General features: G+C 37.4%; 1 protein-coding gene and 2 long non-coding RNA genes across 4 annotated transcripts in view; 2 read left to right on the plus strand and 1 right to left on the minus strand.

Annotated features, from left to right (window-relative positions):
• The window catches only part of ed (echinoid), a 95,462-nt gene that overhangs the window by 13,043 nt on the left and 60,238 nt on the right, over positions 1–22,181 (minus strand). Inside the window, exons 3-5 of the mRNA XM_069040844.1 lie at positions 17,403–17,677; positions 7,056–7,238; positions 412–1,566 (exon numbers count right to left, since the gene is read on the minus strand). Coding sequence (XP_068896945.1) covers positions 412–1,566; positions 7,056–7,238; positions 17,403–17,677 — 1,613 coding nt within the window. The remainder of the gene's footprint in view (positions 1–411; positions 1,567–7,055; positions 7,239–17,402; positions 17,678–22,181) is intronic.
• Positions 1–22,181, plus strand: part of LOC138125510 (uncharacterized) — an 88,255-nt gene that overhangs the window by 909 nt on the left and 65,165 nt on the right. For both annotated transcript variants that reach the window (XR_011157477.1, XR_011157476.1), the window contains exons 4-5: positions 20–245; positions 3,243–3,307. This is a non-coding gene — a long non-coding RNA (uncharacterized lncRNA). The remainder of the gene's footprint in view (positions 1–19; positions 246–3,242; positions 3,308–22,181) is intronic.
• Positions 17,737–19,904, plus strand: LOC138125511 (uncharacterized). The gene is made up of 2 exons (XR_011157478.1): positions 17,737–18,314; positions 18,372–19,904. It is a non-coding gene; the product is annotated as an uncharacterized lncRNA (long non-coding RNA).

Consider the following 22,181-nt stretch of genomic DNA (forward strand, 5'->3'; position numbering starts at 1 on the left):
TTTGTGTTTTTTTTTACAGATTCCTGTAATTCAAAGTTTATTGTCAGCAATAACTGGTTCAGGATGATTATTATTATAATGATGGTGTGAAGCAATTGTGATTTTGACATTTACGACGGTGATGCAAGAGCAGTCAGTGTACATTTGAAAGCGACAATCTTGAAATAGTGAAGTCTGGGGGAGCTTTTACTTTACCGATAGCAGCGCGGAAGGGCTATCAGTCGCTGAGCGAAACAGAATTTAAGGTGAAATCAAATCCCGCATACAATTCTTTTTCATAGAAAACATTCGCAAAACGGCTCCGGCAATTTATAACTCTATATTTAGCCCCGGCCCGAGAAAAATCTCTTCAGATAAATATTCCAGGCGAGGCTGGCGGAAATTTGATTTGGCGCGAGGCGAAGAACTTACGTTCAATCTTGAGGTGCATGCTGGACTCGGACTTCTTGACCTCGTTCTCGAAGGAGCACGTGTAAATCCCCCGATCGCTCGGCAACAATTCGTTCCCATTAGGTCTGGCTTTGCCGGTGAACTTGAGAATACTCTGTACGTTGACGGCCCCGTTATGGGTCTCGCTGTATTCGGTCTTCACCTCATACATATTCACGCCGGCAGTGAGCTCCTCCGTGTCTTTCAGCCACTTAACCACCGGTTTCGGTTTACCTTTCGCGCTGCAGGTCATGGAGAAATTGGGATCGCCGACGCGCTTAGTTTCCAGAGGTTTTAATTGATACTTGAAGCTCGGGGGCTGATGGACTTGTAAATTGACTGAAGCCATCTCGCCGGGGCCCAATTCATTAGTCGCCTGGCAATTATAGACCCCTTCGGTGCCGAGATTGGCGTTAGCGATTGTGTATTTACTGCCGGTCGCCAGAATCGTGGGCTGGCCGTCGCTCCCGATGCGGAACCACCTGTACTGGGGGGCGGGCCAGCCCGGGGGCGTCGCGGTGCACGTCAGGGTCACCGCCGAGCCCTCCGTCGCGATGGGCTTGTCGGGCATGATCCTCGCCTTGCCGGGCTTGTGCCGGATCAGCAGCGCGATCGAAGCGTTGCCGATCTTCTCGTTCCTCCGGATCGGGGGCGAGCTGGGGCTGATTATGTTGACCGCCCGGCAAATGTACGTCCCGGAGTTCTCCGCCGACACGTGACTCAGCCGGAGAGTGTCTCCGGATTGTCGGAAATCCGGCTTGCCGTCTTTTACCCACTCTATCGTCACCGGGTTGGGGTTCGCGGTCACGTTGCACTTTATGTACACCGACTCGCCCTCTTCGGCCTCTTTCGTCTTCGCTTCCAGGGTAACTATCGGTGCGTACAGCACGTCCAGTGCGATCTCCTTCTCGCCCACCTTTCCCAGACCGTTCTCCGCACTGCACGTGTACTTCCCCGCGTCCTGGATGCTGACCCTGTGGATCACGTGGTTGTTGTTGGTGCTGATGAAACGACCGTTCCGGGTCCAGCGGATGCCGGAAACTTTGGGCTTTGCGTCCACTGAACACTGCAAGGTGGCTTGGGAGTCGCGCTCCACCCTCAAGGGGTTCTCCGGGCCGACCTCCACGCGGGGGAAATCTGAAATTAAACGAATACATTACTACATAGTGATTCGCTGCTGCTGATATTAGTTTAAAGTTAAGTTTCCGGGGGCGGAACTGTCGTAGTTTCAGAGGCCTACACGCGATTCCAGTTGGAAACACTAAATCTAATCGAAAATATTTGCAAAACATCCTATATTTTATATAATGATCACTATTTGATCAGAGAATTGAAGAAAAATATTCTAACACAAACATATTTTTTAAATAAATTTTGAAATAATGACGCACTGAAAAATATCACACCAGTACTGCCAACTGTCATAACAGATAACCCCAGTTTTCCTTACCACTTTCATCGAAGTAAATTTCAGGAGAATGTCTTGAATGGTTTAATAAATAATGTTATTTTGCTGACCTCACATGACCTGACTTATCACAAGTACTTATACTCAACCTGACCTGATAAGACTTAATCAGACGTGAGAATTCTCGAGTAATTTACTAATGGATAGTGGTGCAGAGTAATAACGATTGGCAGCACTCGCCGAAATTTTGAATTTGTGGTTAACCTCAATAAAAACAGTTTTAATGCGGTTTTGTTTAACTAGTGCTACATTATTAATCACTGGGAAGTGTGTTTTGAATGGATGAACGAACAGGGCATTTACAATAACGTACAAAACATGAAATTTGGACTGTTGAGTATGTGAGGTTATGTAGATCTCGCAGATAATTTTATTTTTTCCGACACAAAACGAATCGCCCCCCAAATTGCACTTGCAGATTCGTGTCCAGCGCCCAAAACAACGCAATTTTGCAATATTTCATAAAGATTGGACGCTGAAGTGGTTTTGCACCTTTACGACTTGTTCATGAATTATTGCCCCCATTTTGTATAATTGTTTCACGAACACTTCCCGTCATGAACTCGTTCAGAATTTATTTTATGATTAATTTACATTGACGTAAAAATAAAACTACTACTTTTGTCCATCTGGCCCGTGTGTTTGTGGGGCGTCGAGGGATTTCAATTATTGTGCAAATTGGTGGAGCGTTCGAAAAATCTGCGCAAATTCATTATCCCGCATAAGATGAAACCTGACATTTACGCAGGCTTCCCGATATATAAAAAAACTAATATAATTCTGCATGAGAAAGAGCTGGTCGGCAAAAAAAAAACGAGAAAACCGAGCGTTTCCTTTATTTCATCCGTAACCTGAAAGGCTGTGAATATTTTATGAAAGACCCCACGACGAAAATTCAGCCGAAGGAAAACTGCTTCAATAACTCCCCTCAATTAATTGTTAATTCAGGAATTAACAATGATATCACAATTTCGAGATGAATTCCGCTTATTCAAATCGCAAGAACGGATTCGTGCCAACTCCGCTGCAGTGTTGAACTTTATATTCCCAAAAATTCAGCACTCGAACAATACCGGAGATATTGCTTGAATAATTTCCACAGGATTCAAGGACATTTACAGTTTCTCTATCAAAAATTCATTCATTCGTATTTACCGACCGCTTAAATGAGGCGCAAGTGAGGACGTTTTATTCCACGAAGCTCTCTTTAAAATTTCGATATAAATAATGTTGAAGAAATTTGTTCTGCGAAGCTCACAATTCTCAAAGCTTTGTGCGGCCGTTTTGAAATTGTGGACTAACGCAATTATTGCATAAATTAATGCGGTTTGGTCTTGTTTTTCAGGAAGTGAGTGCAACTGAAATGCAGTTCAGATTTCCAGATCCAGTCCAAAATGAATAGGAGATTAGGTTTGTATCAACATCTTAAACTTAACGTCAATAATTTTTAGAAATTAGTCCTCAACAGGTGAAGATGAGGAGAATGTTTTCATTTCTCTTTCGTAGTGCAATTTTTATTACACTGAATGCAGTTTTCATAACAGCTAGGAGTGTTCTCACGCCGAGATAAATAAGACAATTGTCAAGGGTTTACATTTTTACTTTCTTTTCTTGCGGTTTATGTTGCTTGACAAATGTGACCTATAATTTTAACATTTACATCATGACACTCTTATTTATGTAATAATAAAACCTGAAGGCAATTATAAATTGAAAAAATACAAAGTGGTCGCAAGAGCGAGACATATTTTGTCGGCCTCGTAAGAGCAGCCAATTGTGAATGTTTTTTTAAAACTTTCCGTTGTCTGTATTATTTCCGTGTATGGAGCGGCAAAAATTGAAGTGGGGCCAACAATTGCTGCGGGTGTTCTAATTTCTGGCAGTCCGTTCCAGATAGGGAAGTCTATTCAGTCCGGGTTGAAAATAGCTCGCCCTTAAAAACTCGTTAAAATTAACCGTCAGATCTCCGCCGTGACATCATAATAGCGTACCAAATTACGTGTAAAATCCGCGAGTCAGTTCATAAAGGATTTATTAAGCCATCTATAACTTTTATAGTACATCACTAAAGCATCTGTAAAATACATCCGGTTTCGAGGCATAAATTCACTTATGGGGATATGAGAGATAAATGTGCGAAGTGAAATCTGCAAATGTAAATTTCAGGTTGCTCCTCTGAAAATATCGATTGGCTGGCGCGCGTTCGCCGTTTCGCGAATTGAAAACCCCCAAAAAGACAATCCTAATTGCATTGTCGATAAAATTCGACGCAGCCGTCAAGTCCGCGTCCGGATCGGACAGTGTCGGTGAAAATTGGCCGCATCGCCAATTACGTCCGGATTTAATGACGATTTATGCCTCTGCGGGGCTTATCGAAATGTAGCGGAATTGGCTTATAATTAAGTTAAAACGCGACTCCGTACGTGCACTTATTTCCCAGCAGATGAGATTTCTTGGTAGGCGATTGGAAAGGCTGTTTAATTTGCGGCGGAGAAAAGAAAAACAAACACCGACGACGGCATGTGTAAATTGTCCTATGTAATTGGACTGCGGTGAGATATTGCGTTACACAGGACGGCCATTTCAATTGCAAATTGGTGACATTTAAAGCCGACTTTGGTTCGCAGTCGATGCTTCAATTAGACGAGATTCATCGCGGAGAAAATATTTGTCTCATTAATGCGGTTAGTGTCATTGCTATGCCGAGTCGCTTCACTATTTTGCTTCGGATCTCGTGCGGTAGATGTTTCCACTATTTACCTCCTCCTGCAGATCTAATTTCTGGGGAACAGCTTCCTGATAGACTGCCATTATTCTTTGATGATGAAGCTGCTTCACAATGAAATTACGGAAACTGTTTCTTACCATTTTGTAAAGGCGAGCGCGGTATAAAAATAAATTTCTGTTATCGAATCAACACATTAACAGACTGTTCCTTGGATCTATTACAATAACACGCCATGGGAAAGACGATAAAAACATTATCGTTTCACCAGAACGCTTTATAGACGATTTGTAGATTTTCTTAACATGCTGATATGGTCTAAATCCAAGAAGTAATAAATAACCTTAAAAACAACATTTTCAATATCGTTTTTGATTGTGACTCCAAAGGTTTCATGAGAAATGATATGTTGTACGATATAGCACATTATTTTAACAAGATAAAACTCGACCTTACCACACTACAATAATATGCTACGAAGTTTCTTAGGGTATCATTTATAGATTACAGATAAAATTCTGAGCAAAATGAGTTTTTACCAAGATGTTTCTTCCAAACGTGATGTCAAAAGAAATTGTCAATGAGAAGATATAAGTCAATTCTAGTGATGAAAAAATATTTATCACTGATTTAACATATTTGCAGTCTCTTTTCAAATAAAAAATATTCTCAAAAACCGGTCGTTGTATAATTATGATTTCTTTATTAACAAATGACTACAAAAATGTCCCAAAAGATTCAGAAATATACAGGGTATAATATGAAAAACAAACATAATCGTAGCTAAAAAGCAATACAGATAACAAAATTGTTCTAAAAATACTACAAACAGAGGTATTAATGAAACACAATACAGGTAAAATAATGTTTGGCTTGTTAAATTAATTTTAAGAAAAAAAAACTCTTTCCAGCTTTTGAAAATGTTTAATCTAAAAATTAGTGAGAATCCTCCCGGAATTTTTTTCTTTATAACCCTTATTGTATTGGGTGTTCATTTAAATTTCCCGTCAAAATCGACGTTGAAGAGTCGATTGTGAACGCACCACAGATTAAAGATCACGGATCAGTGTTTAAGTCTAACCTCACTTTTTGCGTTGTTTGTGTTTTTGCGCTGGAGACTAACGAGTGGTGCGTTCACAATTGACTCTTCAACGCCAAATTCGACGGGAAATTTAAATGAACACCCGATACATGGATGTAACATTTTGAGAAATAATAAAGTCCCAATTATTTCCGAAAATGTTACACAGTGACTTTTTTGTATTTGACATTTTCGTTGAGCATTTAGCTAAATGCAGTGTATTTATTTGCCTTTGAGATTGACACAACAAACTAGATTAATCCGGAACAAATATTTTTAACAACAGATAAAAGGTGTTGTATCAAATGTGCCACAAATGCTAGGAATGTAATATGTACCTACTATGTATATAGTTATTTTGCTACCGTGGATGAATAATACACACGCAATTTTGAGATAACATAATCAGTTTGTTTAACACAATTGAATAGGAAATGCAACGATTAATTTATTTATTCCCAGCCTTCTTGGATGTCGCATTCTTTTCTTGGCTTAACAGTTTCTAAAAAAGAAAAAAATCTTTTAGTATTCGGCCTTGCCAAATGCAATTCTTTTTGGTTATTAATCGTGGAAATTTGAAGCAATTTCAGCGGTCGCCGCGATAGCAGTATTTTCACATCGTTCCATTTCATCATTTCTCCTCCCACGCCCATGTTTTCTTTATTTTACAAACACCACGACACATCTGCATTATTTTGCATACGTACGTGGCTACCACATGTGATAAAATGTTGATCGAAACGTAAGAATTTGTAGCGTTGATAAAACTCGCCGAATCGTTACGAGAAATAATAATCTTTCTAATAGCAAATTTGATGGCACGTCCGACCACCTGTGCAGTTCGCAGGAGCGTGATTCGGCGTTAAACCTTTGTAAATCTTAGCACTCCGGAGCTCTTCTGGTAAAATATTTACTCAATGTTGGTTCACTCCGCCATTGACAAATTTATCGATCCCGCCCATTAAATTTAACGACATCTGCATATAATGTAATGAACTGGTGCGTAATTTAGAAGTATCTGTCGCCACCGCAGATCGACTCTCGAGCGAAAAGTTTACACTCGGAACGTTTTTATTATAAGATGAAAGACACCATCTGGAACGTTCCCCATAACGGCACCTTACACCGGATGCATATGTTTATACATGTTTATGTTCCATCCACTAACGCCTTTTTCGCGTCAAAAAAACCCTATTTGTTTACACGTCCGCCCGAAATATCGCCCAGAGTATACACCTCGGCCGAAAAAATTGAGACAGCCCAGTCAGATTCTCATTAGCGTAAACAACGGCTAATTTAATCCGGTTTAATTAAGCTTCCGGAATCGCGCCGCTGCGGTAAAAAGTACTCACAGTTGACGCCGAGTGACACCGACGAAATTAGCTTCTTCTTCTCCGGGAGGGCTCGGTTCCACACTTCGCACCGGAACACGGCTTGGTCGTCCTCCTTCGAGGGCACGATGGAGAGGGTGGCTGTGGTGGGCTGGTCCCGGGAGCCGCCGTTCTTCAGCGCCGCTTCCAGGGGGTACGTGGAACCTGAAACCGCATTGTAAAAATCAACATCTAATAATTCAAATTCTACGCCGTTGTGGGGCGCGCACCCCGGATGGATATGTTATCTGAGGACGCAACGTTCCAACCAGTTATTCCGGCTGAAGATGGTGGGTTTGCGTTGCACATTGTTTGGGCTGGCGTTCTGCTGATATCGCGCTCTACTTCCACACTTTGTTATGTGGGGGCTTTTCCACAATCGGAATCAACGCAAAGAAACAACGATCGTGGAAATTTTAAATGGAGCACGCTGCCACAGAAACGCCATAGGAATGTTATTAAAACGAGTCGACTCTTTAGCGCTCAACAACTTCGCTCTTTTTAGCCCCTACCAAAAACATTAACAAAATCCTTACAAAATGCTTTGTTCGGCCAGTGGAAGTAAAAAATATTCTTGCTTTTACATACATTTAAAAAAAACGAAATACATGCTGCCACTTTATTCAAAATGCGCGCCAAATACTACGTAATAGCGCGCCTAATTCTTGATAGTTTACTATCCAGTCAAAGAAATATGTGGAGGCAGTGACATATTTATCTGCCGCCACCAACACTTAAATCTTAATTACTGAACCAATATTTTCTATGATTTCAACACGTCTGAAACAACAACTCTATTTTCAATAATTTTTATAACAGTTTTGACATGTTTTATAATGAGACTGGTAGTTGATGGACTTAGCATTTTAATTATTAACAGATGCTTCTACCCACTAGATTGTGAAGATAAAATTACTGTTCTATTAACATACCAAAGGAAAATAATTAAAATTAGATTTATTACTGACAAAAGGGAAAAGTAATATTGTACTGAAAATTGAGTTGAGGCAAATTTCTAAAATAAACATAAGAAAATGAAAAAGGAGTAAGTACTTAGAGATGGAGATTTTTTTCAGGTGTTACAATTTATTAATCCAGGAATTAAATTCATACCATATTTCAGGAAGTTGAAAGAAATAATAATTGTAAAACGTCAGTTTCAGTTTGTTTAATAATGAAACGTATTTATCAATTTCTCTTCATAGTCGCAGAAAAAGTATAGTGGAGGTCTTGGATGTTCTCATGGGCCATGAATCACATCTGCGCAAACGACGAATATCGGCCTCAAGTAGGCGCTACAAACTGACTGGTTTATCGCTCCGCCTTCGCGCAGATGTTTCCAAGGTCACAGCCCATGAGAGAATCCAATACCTCTACCTATTCCACTCGCGGGCAACGGCTATTACTCGAATGAATTACCCGCTTGTTGACTAATATACTATTAGCAAAAATGATATTTAAAGCAATAGGAAACACTATTATGGTGAAAGGACTTCTTGGTTCTATAATTTAGATTTAGATAAAAAGTCCTTCTACGTAACATCGTGATTATCCAGTCCTCTGCCTAAATATCCTTACTTATTATTACATATTGCGATAAAACATTTCTGTTGGTTTAGAGAACTATATTCAACTGACGATATATTCTACAGAAGCCAAAATAATCATCTTTTATTAACAGAGTGAACTTTTTTTTTTCATTAGATTCCAAAAATGTTGTAATCAACAAAGTCTGTGTTCATAATTTACTCGCACTTATAGAGAATCAGAAGAAATTCTCCTTTTACCATGCAGTGGAAAAGAAGAATAAAAGATACACATTAGAAACTAAAATATACAAAGCTATCTACTCCTTTCCTGATATACAAAGCAAAATCCTTTTACACAACATTCTTAAATTATAAAGAGATTTTTATCTTAACGAATGTAAAAGAAATAATCTTCTAGGGGAGCACACTGTTATTATAATACAAGTTTTCCTTTGGATTGTGACACAACAGTATAAGCAACTTGTTCAAATCTAGTATTGTGCTATTTTGATTACTATTTCATCATTGTAATCTCTCTTTATGTACAAAGCCCCATCTGAAGATTGGATTTGTTAGCCTTTGGTGTGTTACCACTCCTTATATTCAATTCTTAAAATTAATTCCTTTTTAGGCACCCTTAATGAAAACGGTAATTTTACGTACTCACAAGCGGACGAAAAGTAACTATTTTTCGGACCCACTTTTTCGGACTGTGACCGTGTGCCATCGGTTGGTCTGTTTAGTAAGTTAACAACGAAACCGACAAAACTGAGTAAAATCGACTGAAAACAAATGAATATTTGACAGTGAAATTTAATCAAAGTATTTTATTTGCCCGAAAGAGTTGTATCGTTTATTTCTGGTGCTTGCTTGCTTGCATAATAAGAAAATAATCGTTTATATAATCGATAGCAACGAAAGTGATGAAGAAATGTCTAATACGCCGCCGGAGATCGCAGCTGATAATTGCAATAATTGTCCTATCACCATAAATTATGTAAATAAGTATTGTATTGCAAATAGTAAATTTCGTTTTGTAAGCAAGCTGATAAAAAAGACTAAAAAAAAATATGTACATATTAATAAATTTATCTATTTGAAAACGGCAAATACAAAATAAATTTGTAATTGTTCCAACGGTGTTTTTTGCTTTGAAGTTTGCGCGGTCGCCTAAAAATGTTTATGTGCACCTCTGCCAAAAAGTGCCTTTTGTCCTCGCCTGTTTTCAAGCCTCGGCAGCGCCTCGGCCAGAAAACTCAGACTCGGACATTTTTTGGTCTTGGTACACAAATACGAGTACGAATGTAACTACATACATACATATTTTAAATTTTTTTTATTATAAATCATCCGTTCCGAAACTTTTATTTTATGCTAATTATGCACACTTTATTTTTTTTTCTTAGTTGTTTTATTTCCTGTTCATACTTTTTAATTTTTTAAATCTAGATAGGTACTAAAAATAATGGCAATTAATTTTTCAAGTGTCTAATTGCCAAGCATTTATTATGCAGTGCCTTTATTGATTTTTGCTCCACGAAAGATTCAAATCTTGATTACACGATGTGCCAAAAATGTCACATTTTTTGCACTTTCCTCTCCAATTTTTCTTGTTCAACATCGCCACCCCTCGGTTGTATTTTCACACTGTACTTGTCAGCCTTGGTAATTTTTGGCGCTCAAATAATTCCCATTTTTCTCCTTCTCACCCTTATTAACCCAGCGTCGGGTGTAGGTACATTTTTTGCAATTTAAAACTTGCAGATTTTAATAAAGAGATAGGCCCAGCATCCTTCCAACAACCCTCAACCCCCATAATTTCGTTTATCTCGAACCAGGTAATATATTTTGTGCAGTTGCGTTACAGTTGAACTGGACTCGAGATTAAGGGGACAAAACTTAAATTGGCCAAGGGAAAAACATTTCGGCGAACTTGGACAGGCGAATCTCTTCTTTGAGAGAACTAAGCCGACTGAATTCTCTGAATCTGTTCAACGGGATTGACTTATTAGATTGTCGGTTTGATTTTGTTGCTTGAATTATTAATTTCTTTGCGTCGTCGAGTCGTCGAAAGAATTCTAATAAAACTCGAAAGGCGGCTCAAATAAAGCGGCCATTTAATATTACATTTATTAATGAAAACTGAATTTCACCGCCGGTCTACTTAAAAATAAATGCCGAAATACATGAAAAATACACTACAGGCATAAAACATTTCTAAAGATAATTATGTCGGCAGTCTAGCTACTGGACGGGCATTAAATATTCATAAAATAAATATTGGGAGCAAGGTACCAATTAGCTCCTCGAATCGTTTACTTAGCTGTCGGAATGATTAAATAAACAATTAAGATCGCCATTGATTCAATTTTCCATTGAGTGGAGGTGGTCCCTCGAAAAAATAATGAAGAGAGTCAACAACCCTCACCAATCAATGTAACCAATTATCTTCCGGTCACCCGTGTTGGAACAGTGTTTGTGACGAATCGGTTTAAAAAAATTTTATTGGGTCAAAGAAAATTCACCAACAAATTGTTCGGTTTGAATTAAAAAAATGTAGAATGTTTTTACGTGAATGCAATTACAGCCACCATCGCCTGCAGAAACGCGGTTTATAACTGTATTAGTTTTTGAGCAGTAGTGACACAGGCTATTGACGAAGGCCAAGCTGTAACAGTATTCAGAAAAAAACTCATTTCTCCGTCGACAATCTAAATTGCACAATTTACTCAAGAGCGGAATAGAAGAAAAATAACAACTTTAATTGGACTCCGTACTCTTAAGCGTTTAAAATTACTGATTTTCCTACAAATAGATTACTCCAACTTCAGCTCTAGTGTTTCTCGATGATTTCGCTGTTTCAACATCGAGTTCTTGCATACAACTGGAAATTAACTCCGACATTCAATTGAAACGAGCTAAAAGGAATTTTTCCGATGGAAATAATTGCCAGGATTGGTACAGCTTTTGGGAAAATCTCGCGCGATTTCTTTGTTGTTTAGCATTTCCGGTTTCCCATAAAACCGCATGTCATTTATGTAATTTTGATTTCTGTGGCTTGTCGAAAATATTCAAGGAGAAATGTTCCATGTGATGTCTGATGTAATAATGTAACAACATAATTTGATATGGTTTAGAGGCACGAAATGCGAACACAATCGATCGAAATGGAGGAAGTTTCAAATTCGCGGAGTATTGTTGAAAAAATTGCTTCGAACTGGATAAAGGATAACCTCCGATAACTTATTTCTATTTTTGGTCTTTAATTAAAACAGCGATCAGAGAACCCACATATTCTGCTGCTTGTTTATTCATCATAATCATTTGCTTATCGTTAGTGATCACCTTGCTTAAATATTTAGTGTTTTTTAATTGGCAAATATGCAAACAATCACAACAAAAAATTATCGCTTAGTTTTTTTATTTCAGCTAAAAAATAATATGTATGTACACAAAGAGTCGAAATTCGCCTGTATTTAATGAAACAGTTGTTTTGAAGTGTAGATTTTTCCTGAAATTCAAGACAGCGTTTCATAAGAAAATTCTGGGAATGTTACAAAATTAGACTTAAATTAATGTTCAAAAGAATAAGCGAATGCTGGAAGGTAAATATGATGAAGTTGAAGACTTTGGGCTTATTTTTCATTGTTGTTACCTGGCAGTTTTCATATCAGTCACAGAAAAAAAGCAAAGAAGACATAATAGTAGAGGTGTTGGATTTTCTCATGGGCTATGAGTCATATCTGCGCAAACGACGAATGTCGGTCTCAAGTAGGCGCTACAAACCGACCGAAAAACGTCGTCATTCGTTATGTTAGTGTCATCTCTCTTTCGTTATTTGTAAAGTAGTCGACGTTTTCATTTACAGATTTTTTCACTGGTTTATCGCTCTGCCTCCGCGCAGATATTTCCAAGGTCACAGCCCATGAGAGAATCCAATACGATTTACCCGGCGGCCACCCATTTAAATACTAACCGCCGCATTGTCGTTATTTGTATTGTATGCTCAAATTTGCATAACTAGAGATTCAATTAAAGAGTTTTTTTGTTTCTCACTGTGTGATTAGGCAGCATGGGTAAATAAAAATAATTCTAGAGTGTCTTGGTGTTTCATCCCAACTTGCCTATTAAAGCCATTATCTGGCTATTAGTCAAGAATGAATCATGGACGTGAAAGTGTCTATTAGGAGAGACGACACAATTAATTTGTTAAGTTGGTAGCTGGGATTTAATTATAAAAATGTCGCGGAGGTAACAAAACAAAACGGCTGTGATCGTTCGTGTGACTGCTCAGACTGAATAATTACTCCCATTACTCACTTCCTACCGATATCTCTGAAATAGTCGACTTCCCGTCAGTTGTGTGAGAACCTGGGTTTACGCATTGTTAAGACAACCGTGCAAGAAGTGTCCGTGTTCTTCGTGGCTAGCATGCGAACACGTTTGCATATTGCGAATCGAATTCTATAGTTTCGAAACGGAGATATTCGTTATAAACGCAAATATTGAGAGTTCATTTACATATAGATTGGTATTTTTGCATTTATTTTCACGGACATTAAAATTTTAGCGACTAATTTCGGTATTTTTCACGTACTGTAAAAACTTAACAGCTTTCCGTGATACGCAATAGTCAAGACTAATTTACATAGCGGGTGTAATTTTTCCGATGCATTGTGCCGCAATTTATATTCCTTTCACTCGACAAATTGCCGGTTTTTCCTCCTTTTGTTCGACTTTCAAAGTTCTAATTATTAATTTTTTGTCCGGTAGAAATGATCAAGAATTAAGGGCGACGTCGTCTCTCCGCAACTCCGCTAATTAAACGTGCGGGATCCCTACTGGAATAAATGTCCGTTACGGAAATCCTGCGCCCTTGCCCTTTGGAGACCTCCAATAATCATACGTCCTGGTTATCGTAATGATACGGCACCAATCATAATCTAGATTATAATTGTTAGATACTGCACTACATGTGTGCCCCGCATTTCTAGTGTTTCATTCTTCCGATGCGATACAATCGTCCCTTATCAGGAGATTACCCCAATTTTCAAAATTATCCACTAATGCGCTTCTCCACGAAACTCATAAAAACATCTAATTTAAAATAGTTGCTTCTCGACTTTAATTAATTTATACGAAGCTGTTGGAGCTAATTCAGAATGATTACAACCAAAAGAAGACGCTCATTCATTAAGGATATAACAATTCACTGTCTGGAGGGTCGCTAAAATATCATACAAATACTGTAGAAAAGGATGTTACATTGTGTCTCCCCTCCTTCTGCGCCTCTTCCAGGTTTATCGAGTATCTCTGTCCTCCAGTTTCAACGTTCAAAATGTACTTTCCCTTATTTTCTGGACTTTCTCCTATCTCTGGACCCACTTTTACCTTCCTCCAGAGTTCGTATTTATTTTTACTAGTTACTTTAACTTTATCTATACATAGTGGTTCTTAAGATTATACATTCACTAGTGATAATGCGCCTCGTGGAAACGAAAATGCAACCCACAATACATTTTCAAAGTTCCCATTATGGCTTCGCTTTCAATAATTTTATTTGTCACAACTGACATTTATGTCAAAATTTACGAAACTGCACAGCTAACTATGTTTTATGTTATCAAAAAAAAAAGATCCACGTTAACTTTGGAAATGTATTGTGGGTTGCATTTTCAATTCCGACGGGCGTTAAAATGAGTTATCAGGAAGTATGATTCTTACAAAAAACGGGGCTGCTTATTGCATATTCATGTCTTCATCATTTGGCAACGACAAAGCTTTCTAATCTTGTGTTCGAAAGCTCAACAAAACAATCGATTTAAAGCTTGAATGAGTTTTTTTGCCGTTTTCAGCGATACTTTATGGCTTGTTTGCAGCGATTGTGTGGCATCAGTTTCTGCGTATATTGTCCGCAACTATCGTTTCTTTCTCCTGTAAATGCGCACAAAACGACAATTTAAACTCGTTCCTTGCAATTAATTAAAAATTCTGTCTCCAACAAAACTAACATTCCATCTTCGTACAACTGTAAAACCGAGATATTCTCAACTTTTGCTCCTGCTAGGACTGACTAGAGTTTAATGATGCAGAAAGTGTCTTTTTGCTTGTTCAATGTAGGTAATGAACTCATTCTTACAGATCGGAGTAACATCTCATTAGATTAGATGTAGCGAAAAGCGATCGCGGATTTCCGCCCGACGATCATTAATTTTTCAGCGAGTTCCTAAAAGCGCAACGCTTTTTCGGACTATTTTATATTTAAATCAATCAATCCGCCAATCAATCGGACAAGTTAGCGTGGCCGCCGAATTTTTTCAACCGACCCACGCTTCGGGATCGATGCAAATCCGGTAATTGCCCACCACGAAAAAATATGACAAATGTGGATGGGGTCTCCATCAGAATAGTTTCGTAATGTAATCGTTAACCCTAATCTGATGTGTACGGCCCCCGTTCCGGTAACACGTCGGATTAACGCTGAAAAGCGACCGCAAAAGGTTCACACGCCAACAATGGCGTCTGAAAATGACATTGTAATGCGGCCATATTCGAGGTTTATTAAAGTTGAATTAAGATTTTGTGTGATTCACAAAAAGATAGTGTCTTCGAATGGGAAAAATAAATAACGAGCTTCCTTTGTTGGAGGTTGTATTGCCCGGCAAAAAATCCTGCGACATTTCCAAGTACGAGCAAGTTTGCGACGCGAAGAAATTAGGACCACCTTCGTTTGATGCAGACGCGCCTTAATGAAAGGTTAATTGGGTTTCGCCCTTAAACGCGCATGTTCCAGAAATTTGCAAAAAATGTACACCGGAGACTCTTCCTTTTAGAAGCTGACGTGAAAATTTAATTTGTCCGATTCATAAAAGTTGGAAACAGTTAAATTAGAAACTTTTTTTAATTAGGGATTATCCAACTTGATTAAAATTCCTTTTTTCAATTTGGAACTTCAGTTATCATTAGTTTATTTTTAATTTAACTTCAAATTTACATTAAATTACAAGTTTTCGACAAAGCGGCGTCTAATGGGACAACCGACATAATTGCATTGTTAATTAATTTTTAAACGTTTCATTTCACCCACAATAAATGTTTCCCCCCTCGCAGACAAAATAGTTTGTTGCTCCGAAAGCGACATATCGATTTCTTTCGACCGGACTTGAAAACAGTAATTACCACGGAACACTCAATTATTCATTATGACAAATAGTAATTATCAGTTCTCGGGAGATGTTAAAAATTGCATGGAGAGAGAACTGTTATTATAACGGGGCCAAACACTAAAGTTTAAATGAAGTTTGGAGGTTGGATAAATTCAAACTACTTTCCCTACTGGAGGCGGTTAAAAGCACTTGTCAACTCGTCATCTATAGAGCGGATTTTCACGAAAATGCCAGCTTTCACTGCGGCAGCTTGCCCCAATAGATAATGCTAAATTTCAACATTTTACGTATTTATTTTCTTTCCCGGAAAAAGTAGTTATAAGTGTTGGATTTTCTCATGGGCTATGAGTCATATCTGCGCAAACGACCAATATCGGTCTCAAGTAGGGGCTGCAAACCGACCGGAAAACATCGTCATTCGTTACGTTACTGTCGACTCTCTCTTTTGTCAATTTGCATGTACAATAGTGGACGTTTTCAGTTTTCACTTACAGAGTTTTCACTGGTTTATCGCTCCGCCTTCGGGCAGATATTTCCAAGGTCATAGCCCATAAGAGAATCCAATACCACTACATGTTAATAACATGTTCACAATTCTTGTGTTATTTAGATGTTTCTGACATTCTTGTTACGTCCACGATAACCACTGCACAAAAAAAAAAAAATTCGATAGAAAAGAAAGTGCCCGAGATTTTTCAAAATAATCTTTTTGTGACATATTTTCATAACTTCCACTGAATGATAGAGAGAAAGTGGAATGAATATAATAATGTTCATAACAATTTACATCATTTTTGGGCGCAAATATTCAAAAACTACTTTTCGATAAAACTAATAAAATAACATCAAATGAATAGTTATTACGATATAAGTGGGATACAGACATTATTAACGCACGTATTGTGAAAAATTGCCCCACGAGGCCGTAGGCCGAGTTGAGTATGTAGTAATCGCATAGTCCGTTAATAATATAATATCCCACGGATATCGTACAAAGTTTTATCTTTCACCGCTAAAATTATCTTAAAATAGCCTCACTTTGATAGAATAACAAATTAATCAAGGTGACGATAGGATATAATTTTTTTCAAGATGATAACCTGAATTTTATATTTTTCGGAGGTGAAGCTATGGTTTTGTGGTGTAATTGGCTTGTTGTTGCCTTGGATTTGTGAGTTGTTAATTTCATTACAGCACTAGTGTGGTAATAATTTCATTACCGTATTAATTACTGTTACACTTCTAAAATGAGTGCGATATGGTATAACTTATAGTGATAGATAAAATATTTTTAAAATATAGTTTTGCAAACAATCTAACTAGTCACAGAATGATTACAACGATTTGCGAATAACTTTCCAAATACTTTTCGTTATTTCAAAGTTGTTGGGGGTAAAAAGTCGACCTCGACGTAATCACTTGAATTTGTGAAATTTCACGTTTTGCGTAAAAGCTGACAGGGTGAGAATAAAGTGCAGCCACCCTGTATAAAAGTTCTGACCCCTCGGCGGTGATCCCGCTCCGGTTAAAGCGCTCCCCAGCCCTCCCTGTCATCTATTAGCATCAATAACCCGGCGTGAAGGGCGGATCGAGAAACTTTGGCCGCTTTAAAAAACATTAGAATATCTCCTTACCCTCTCTGTACCACTTGACTTGGGGATCGGGCGAGCCCCCGACGCTGCTGCAGGTCAGCTCCTGTCGCTTTCCTTCGGTGACTGTAACTTGGGAGCCGGGAGCTATGGCCGGTTCTTGGGGGGCCGTTAACACGGTAAGGGTGTATTTCTGTACATGCAAATTCGCCCCGGAACCTCCGGCCTTAACTTTGCATTCGAATTTACCGTTGTCCCTGTCGTAACTGGCGTTGGAAATTAGGAGATCGTAGATACCCTTCTCTGGATGAAAATTCAATCTGAAACGGAAAATAGCCGTTTAAATGAGTGGGGCGAGTGCGGAAGGGTCCAGAATTAATGAATTATAACTAGAGAGCGGATTTCTAGTTTTTATGCTTTTTGTGGGGGTTATAAGTAGCTCAATACTTTTTGAGATGTGTAACAGACTTAAAATTTTGAGTCATTTGAGCCCTATTTTGTTATGCTTTTTTTGCTTTTTTTGCAGTTTTATGCATATTAAAATGTATATGCTTATTTACTGCCTTTTTCCTTATTTATAGGTATTTTTTCATTCTTTACTTATTAGAATTTTTATTGTTTTAACACGGAAAACATTCCGTTGCCGCAAGAAATGAAAAAAATTAATTTCTCGTTTGTCGTTGATGAAATGTGGTGGCAGCCAGGTTTATAGGAACTCATCTCTCACTTTGTTGTTGCGAAAAACCGGTTTAACACGATAACACTAGGCGAATTATTTGCTCCATATTTACCGATTCCCTCGTATTCCTTCTTAGAGTGCAGGTCATTGTTTCATTTCATTTAAAATTTAATTCAAAAATGCCAAAACCAAAATCTACGCCTGATGAGTGGATAAAAAATTTTCCAGAATTTATAATTGAAAATAATAAAATATTTTGTCGAGTTTGCGTTAAAACCGTAAGTATTTTTTGTGTAGTTACCTAATTCTCTAGTATTCAGAAAATATTATTTTAGATTCAAAGCGAAAAAAAATATAATGTTATTCAACATATGAAAAGCAACACTCATGTTGAACGAAGAAAAAAATTCGAGATTTCAAAATTTAAACAACAAACTCTACAAGAATCTGTTGCAAGCACATCACGGCAAAACGAACAATTTCAGTTTAACTTCGACTTATGTAGGATGATGGTTCAGTCCAATATACCATTCAAAAAGTTAGATAAAGGCCCATTTCAACAGTTTCTACAAACCCATTGCAATAGACACGTTCCGGCTGAGAGCACTCTTCGTAAAAATTATTTAGAGCCAGTATTTCGAGAAGTGTGTAACAAAATTAAACAACGCATCGGAAGTAACTACATGTGGTTTGCAGTCGATGAAACAACAGACAGTTGTGGAAGGTACGTGGCAAGTTTAATTCTCGGTATTTTAAAGGAAGATATTCCTACTAAAGGATATGTTGTCAGTTGCAAAGAATTGTCCAAAACAAACAGTAATTCGATTACCAGATTTGTTAATGAAAGTCTTACGTCTTTTTTTCTTCCAAATGCCGTACCAACGGACAAAATTTTGCTAATGATTTCGGATGCCGCTGCATACATGATTAAAGCTGGAACAAACTTAAAAATATTTTACGAAAAATTAATTCACTGTACATGTGTTGCGCACGGACTAAACAGAATAGCTGAAACTATACGATTAGAATTTCCTGTGGTAAATAAGTTAATTTCAAATGGTAAAAAAATTTTTGTTAAAGCCCCACTAAGAGTGCAATATTTTAAGGAAACATTTCCAACCATACCTTTACCACCAGAACCAATTTTGACCAGATGGGGAACTTGGTTAGAGGCCGCATTTTATTATAGTCAATATATTAATCAATTTGAAGAAGTAGTTACCGAATTTGTCGACGCTCCGTCGCAGTCAATAAGAAACTGCATAGATATTTTCAAAAATAAAGAGTTGCGACAGAATTTAGCTTTTCTAAAAAGTAATTATGAATTTGTATGTGAGACTATAACAAAACTAGAAAAACAAGGTGTTCCATTGGTTGACTCAGTGAATATGGTTCAAAAATTTAAAGAAGAAACTAACTCTGTGAGAGGAGCAGTTGGGCGTGTCGTATCTGAGAAACTCGACAATGTTTTAAACAAAAACACAGGTTTTGGTATTTTGTGTGACATAGCGCGAGTTTTACAAGGCGAATATGTGGAAAACTTAAACATCGATTCTACAATTATCCCCAAATTCAAATTTGCGCCAACTACAAGTGTAGATGTGGAGCGCAGTTTCTCCAACTTTAAAAATATATTGAATGATCGACGAAGAAATCTTACAATTAATCATTTAGAACAACTCCTTATCATTCATTGTTTCAAAGAAGAAGATTGAAGTTCAAGTAGTGTTTTCTAACCATAAGGAGTTGTTTTTTGTTGTATAAGCAATACAAAAATGTTATATTTTCATTTTTAGGAATTGTGTTTTATTATCTTGTTTTTATGCTTTTTAATGCTTTTTTGTTTAAAATAAAACTTTTTTATTCAGTATGTTATGCTTATTTAAGCGCTTAATTTTTATTTTTTTGTGCATATAAATCCGCTCTCTAATTATAACACACAAACACGGTATTTCAGGATGACCGGCGCAATTATGGAGATAGGATCGCGCTAAAGCGCGTTTTTAACGCCATTGAATTAATTTATCGTAATTCTAACGGACCGCGCCTTATCGTTGCAACGATTTCATAAATATTAACCGGAATTATAAAAAGGGATGCTTGCCGGGTGGAGTTCGGGGGTTTGCTCCCGGACGCCTGCTTTACAACCAGAGACGCATAAATCGGAACGCCCAGTATACCCGTACGAGCGTTTGCACCCTGTGAAACAATCAAAATTATAATTTACAGCTTCATCCACATTTTGCAACTCTTTTTACAACGCTCGCTGATTTTGTTGATTTCAAAACCGAAAGTGTTATTTCTTGCACCACGACGATGCTAACAACACAGGAGTCTATAGACTTGGTATTATGAAAGCCATTTAGCCTAGCAGTCCATCATTGAAGTTTGACACTTCGACGTTATACTGATGGGTTCTTGCATGTTGCCACCCTTCTGCAGCTACTCCGGCAAGATAACACTCGGTCTCACTCCACACAAATAAAAGACTCTCGATTCATTGTTGGTGTTTCTTAACATAAACAATTCCTCCGAGCTGACATTTTAATCAATCTTTTAGAACCATCAACAATTTAAATGACTCGTACTGCATCTTCTTTCCTAATTTATTTGGCGCAGTGTATCGTACACGTTTTGTTCTTTTGGCTGGACGGATTCAAGCAACACTTTAAATCTTTATTTAGAGAAACCGTGAAATATCGATAAAAGGATTTTGAACTCGGAACACTGCAAACGGCAGCGGATTTGATGATTTTACAAATAATCCGAAGAAGTCATACTAGTGAGGAATTGAGGACACGCAAATTAATTAACGATATTTGCTCGCCGGACTTGCAATATTTAATCAAGCTTCACCTTTTGGTGATAATACGATAATACGCGAATCCCTCTATCTAGATTTTCTACTACATTTAAAATGGGCTTTGGAATCTGATTCTTTTGAATTCCATTTTCTTGTTTGATTCCGGATTACTTTGAGCTTCCGGCTCGGTAAAAATAAAATAATAAATTGAGCTCGGGTGGGAGTAAATGCGTCCTAGGTCGTAGTAAGTTGGATCTACTTAATTTAATTAATGTCAGTCCATTTGTCCCATTTGACCAGAAGATAATACAATATAAAAACTCGACTAGGGTTACGTTAAAAGGGTAGTAAATTAAGCAACATAGGTAAGCACTTTGTCTTGGCTCCGGACAAATGTGTAGCGGTTAATGTATCTTTTATGGACGCACAATTTTACATCAATAACATACATAGTTATTTACAGCAAATATGAAATTTATCTCATTTCGACGAAAAACGTTATTATACATTTAAACAGATTTAGTCAATACAATGGTACAACATTGATTTCGTTGCTATTAAAAATAATGTGGATGCAACATTATCTAATTTAAAAAATGTGTGGCAAATGTTTCCAGGCATGCAATATTTTACCATTTGATTGGCGTCATTACGGCGGAAAAGCTCCCAAAAGTATTTAACAAAACAGAATGTGTGTGTACGCTTCACAAATAAAATCGCACGTTTTCAACAATTCAAAAATTTTCGAAAAACATTAAACTTGTTCTTGTTTCCTTTACGAGACATTTATTAAAATTCCAGAAATTTTATTCACGGAGCATGATATGAATAAAACAAATTGGTCACGAAAACACACAAAATGAAAAATTTAAAAGACTAATTATACGAACGCACATTTTTTTGTAATTACTCTCGATTATCTGACTTCATTTTAATTTACGATACAAACTGTTTATATTTTTACATTTTATCTTGAGAATCATCATTAAAACATTCTTCGTTGGATCTTATTTTTTTCTTTTTTTTTTTTTAATTCTTCATTCCAGGTTATCTTTTCAAAAAACAGGAACTCTCCTAATTTTCGTATCCAAAATCGTATGAAAAATTTCTCCAATTTTTTTTTGGAATTAAACATCGTTTTTCGCCAAAATGGCAGAGAGAAAAGTTGTTCCTTTTGATGAGTTCTATTACCAGTTAAAATTAATGCACTTATTTCAGAAACACCCTGTATATAAGTACATAATACTTTTTCCCAGATAAGAATTCCGCGTTCAAAAAACCTCAAAACAAGGTAAGGTAGAGGTTTTGGATTCTCTCACGGACTGTGGCCTTGGAAATATCT

Source organism: Tenebrio molitor, chromosome 3 (genome assembly GCF_963966145.1).
Source record: "Tenebrio molitor chromosome 3, icTenMoli1.1, whole genome shotgun sequence".
NCBI lineage: Eukaryota > Metazoa > Arthropoda > Insecta > Coleoptera > Tenebrionidae > Tenebrio > Tenebrio molitor.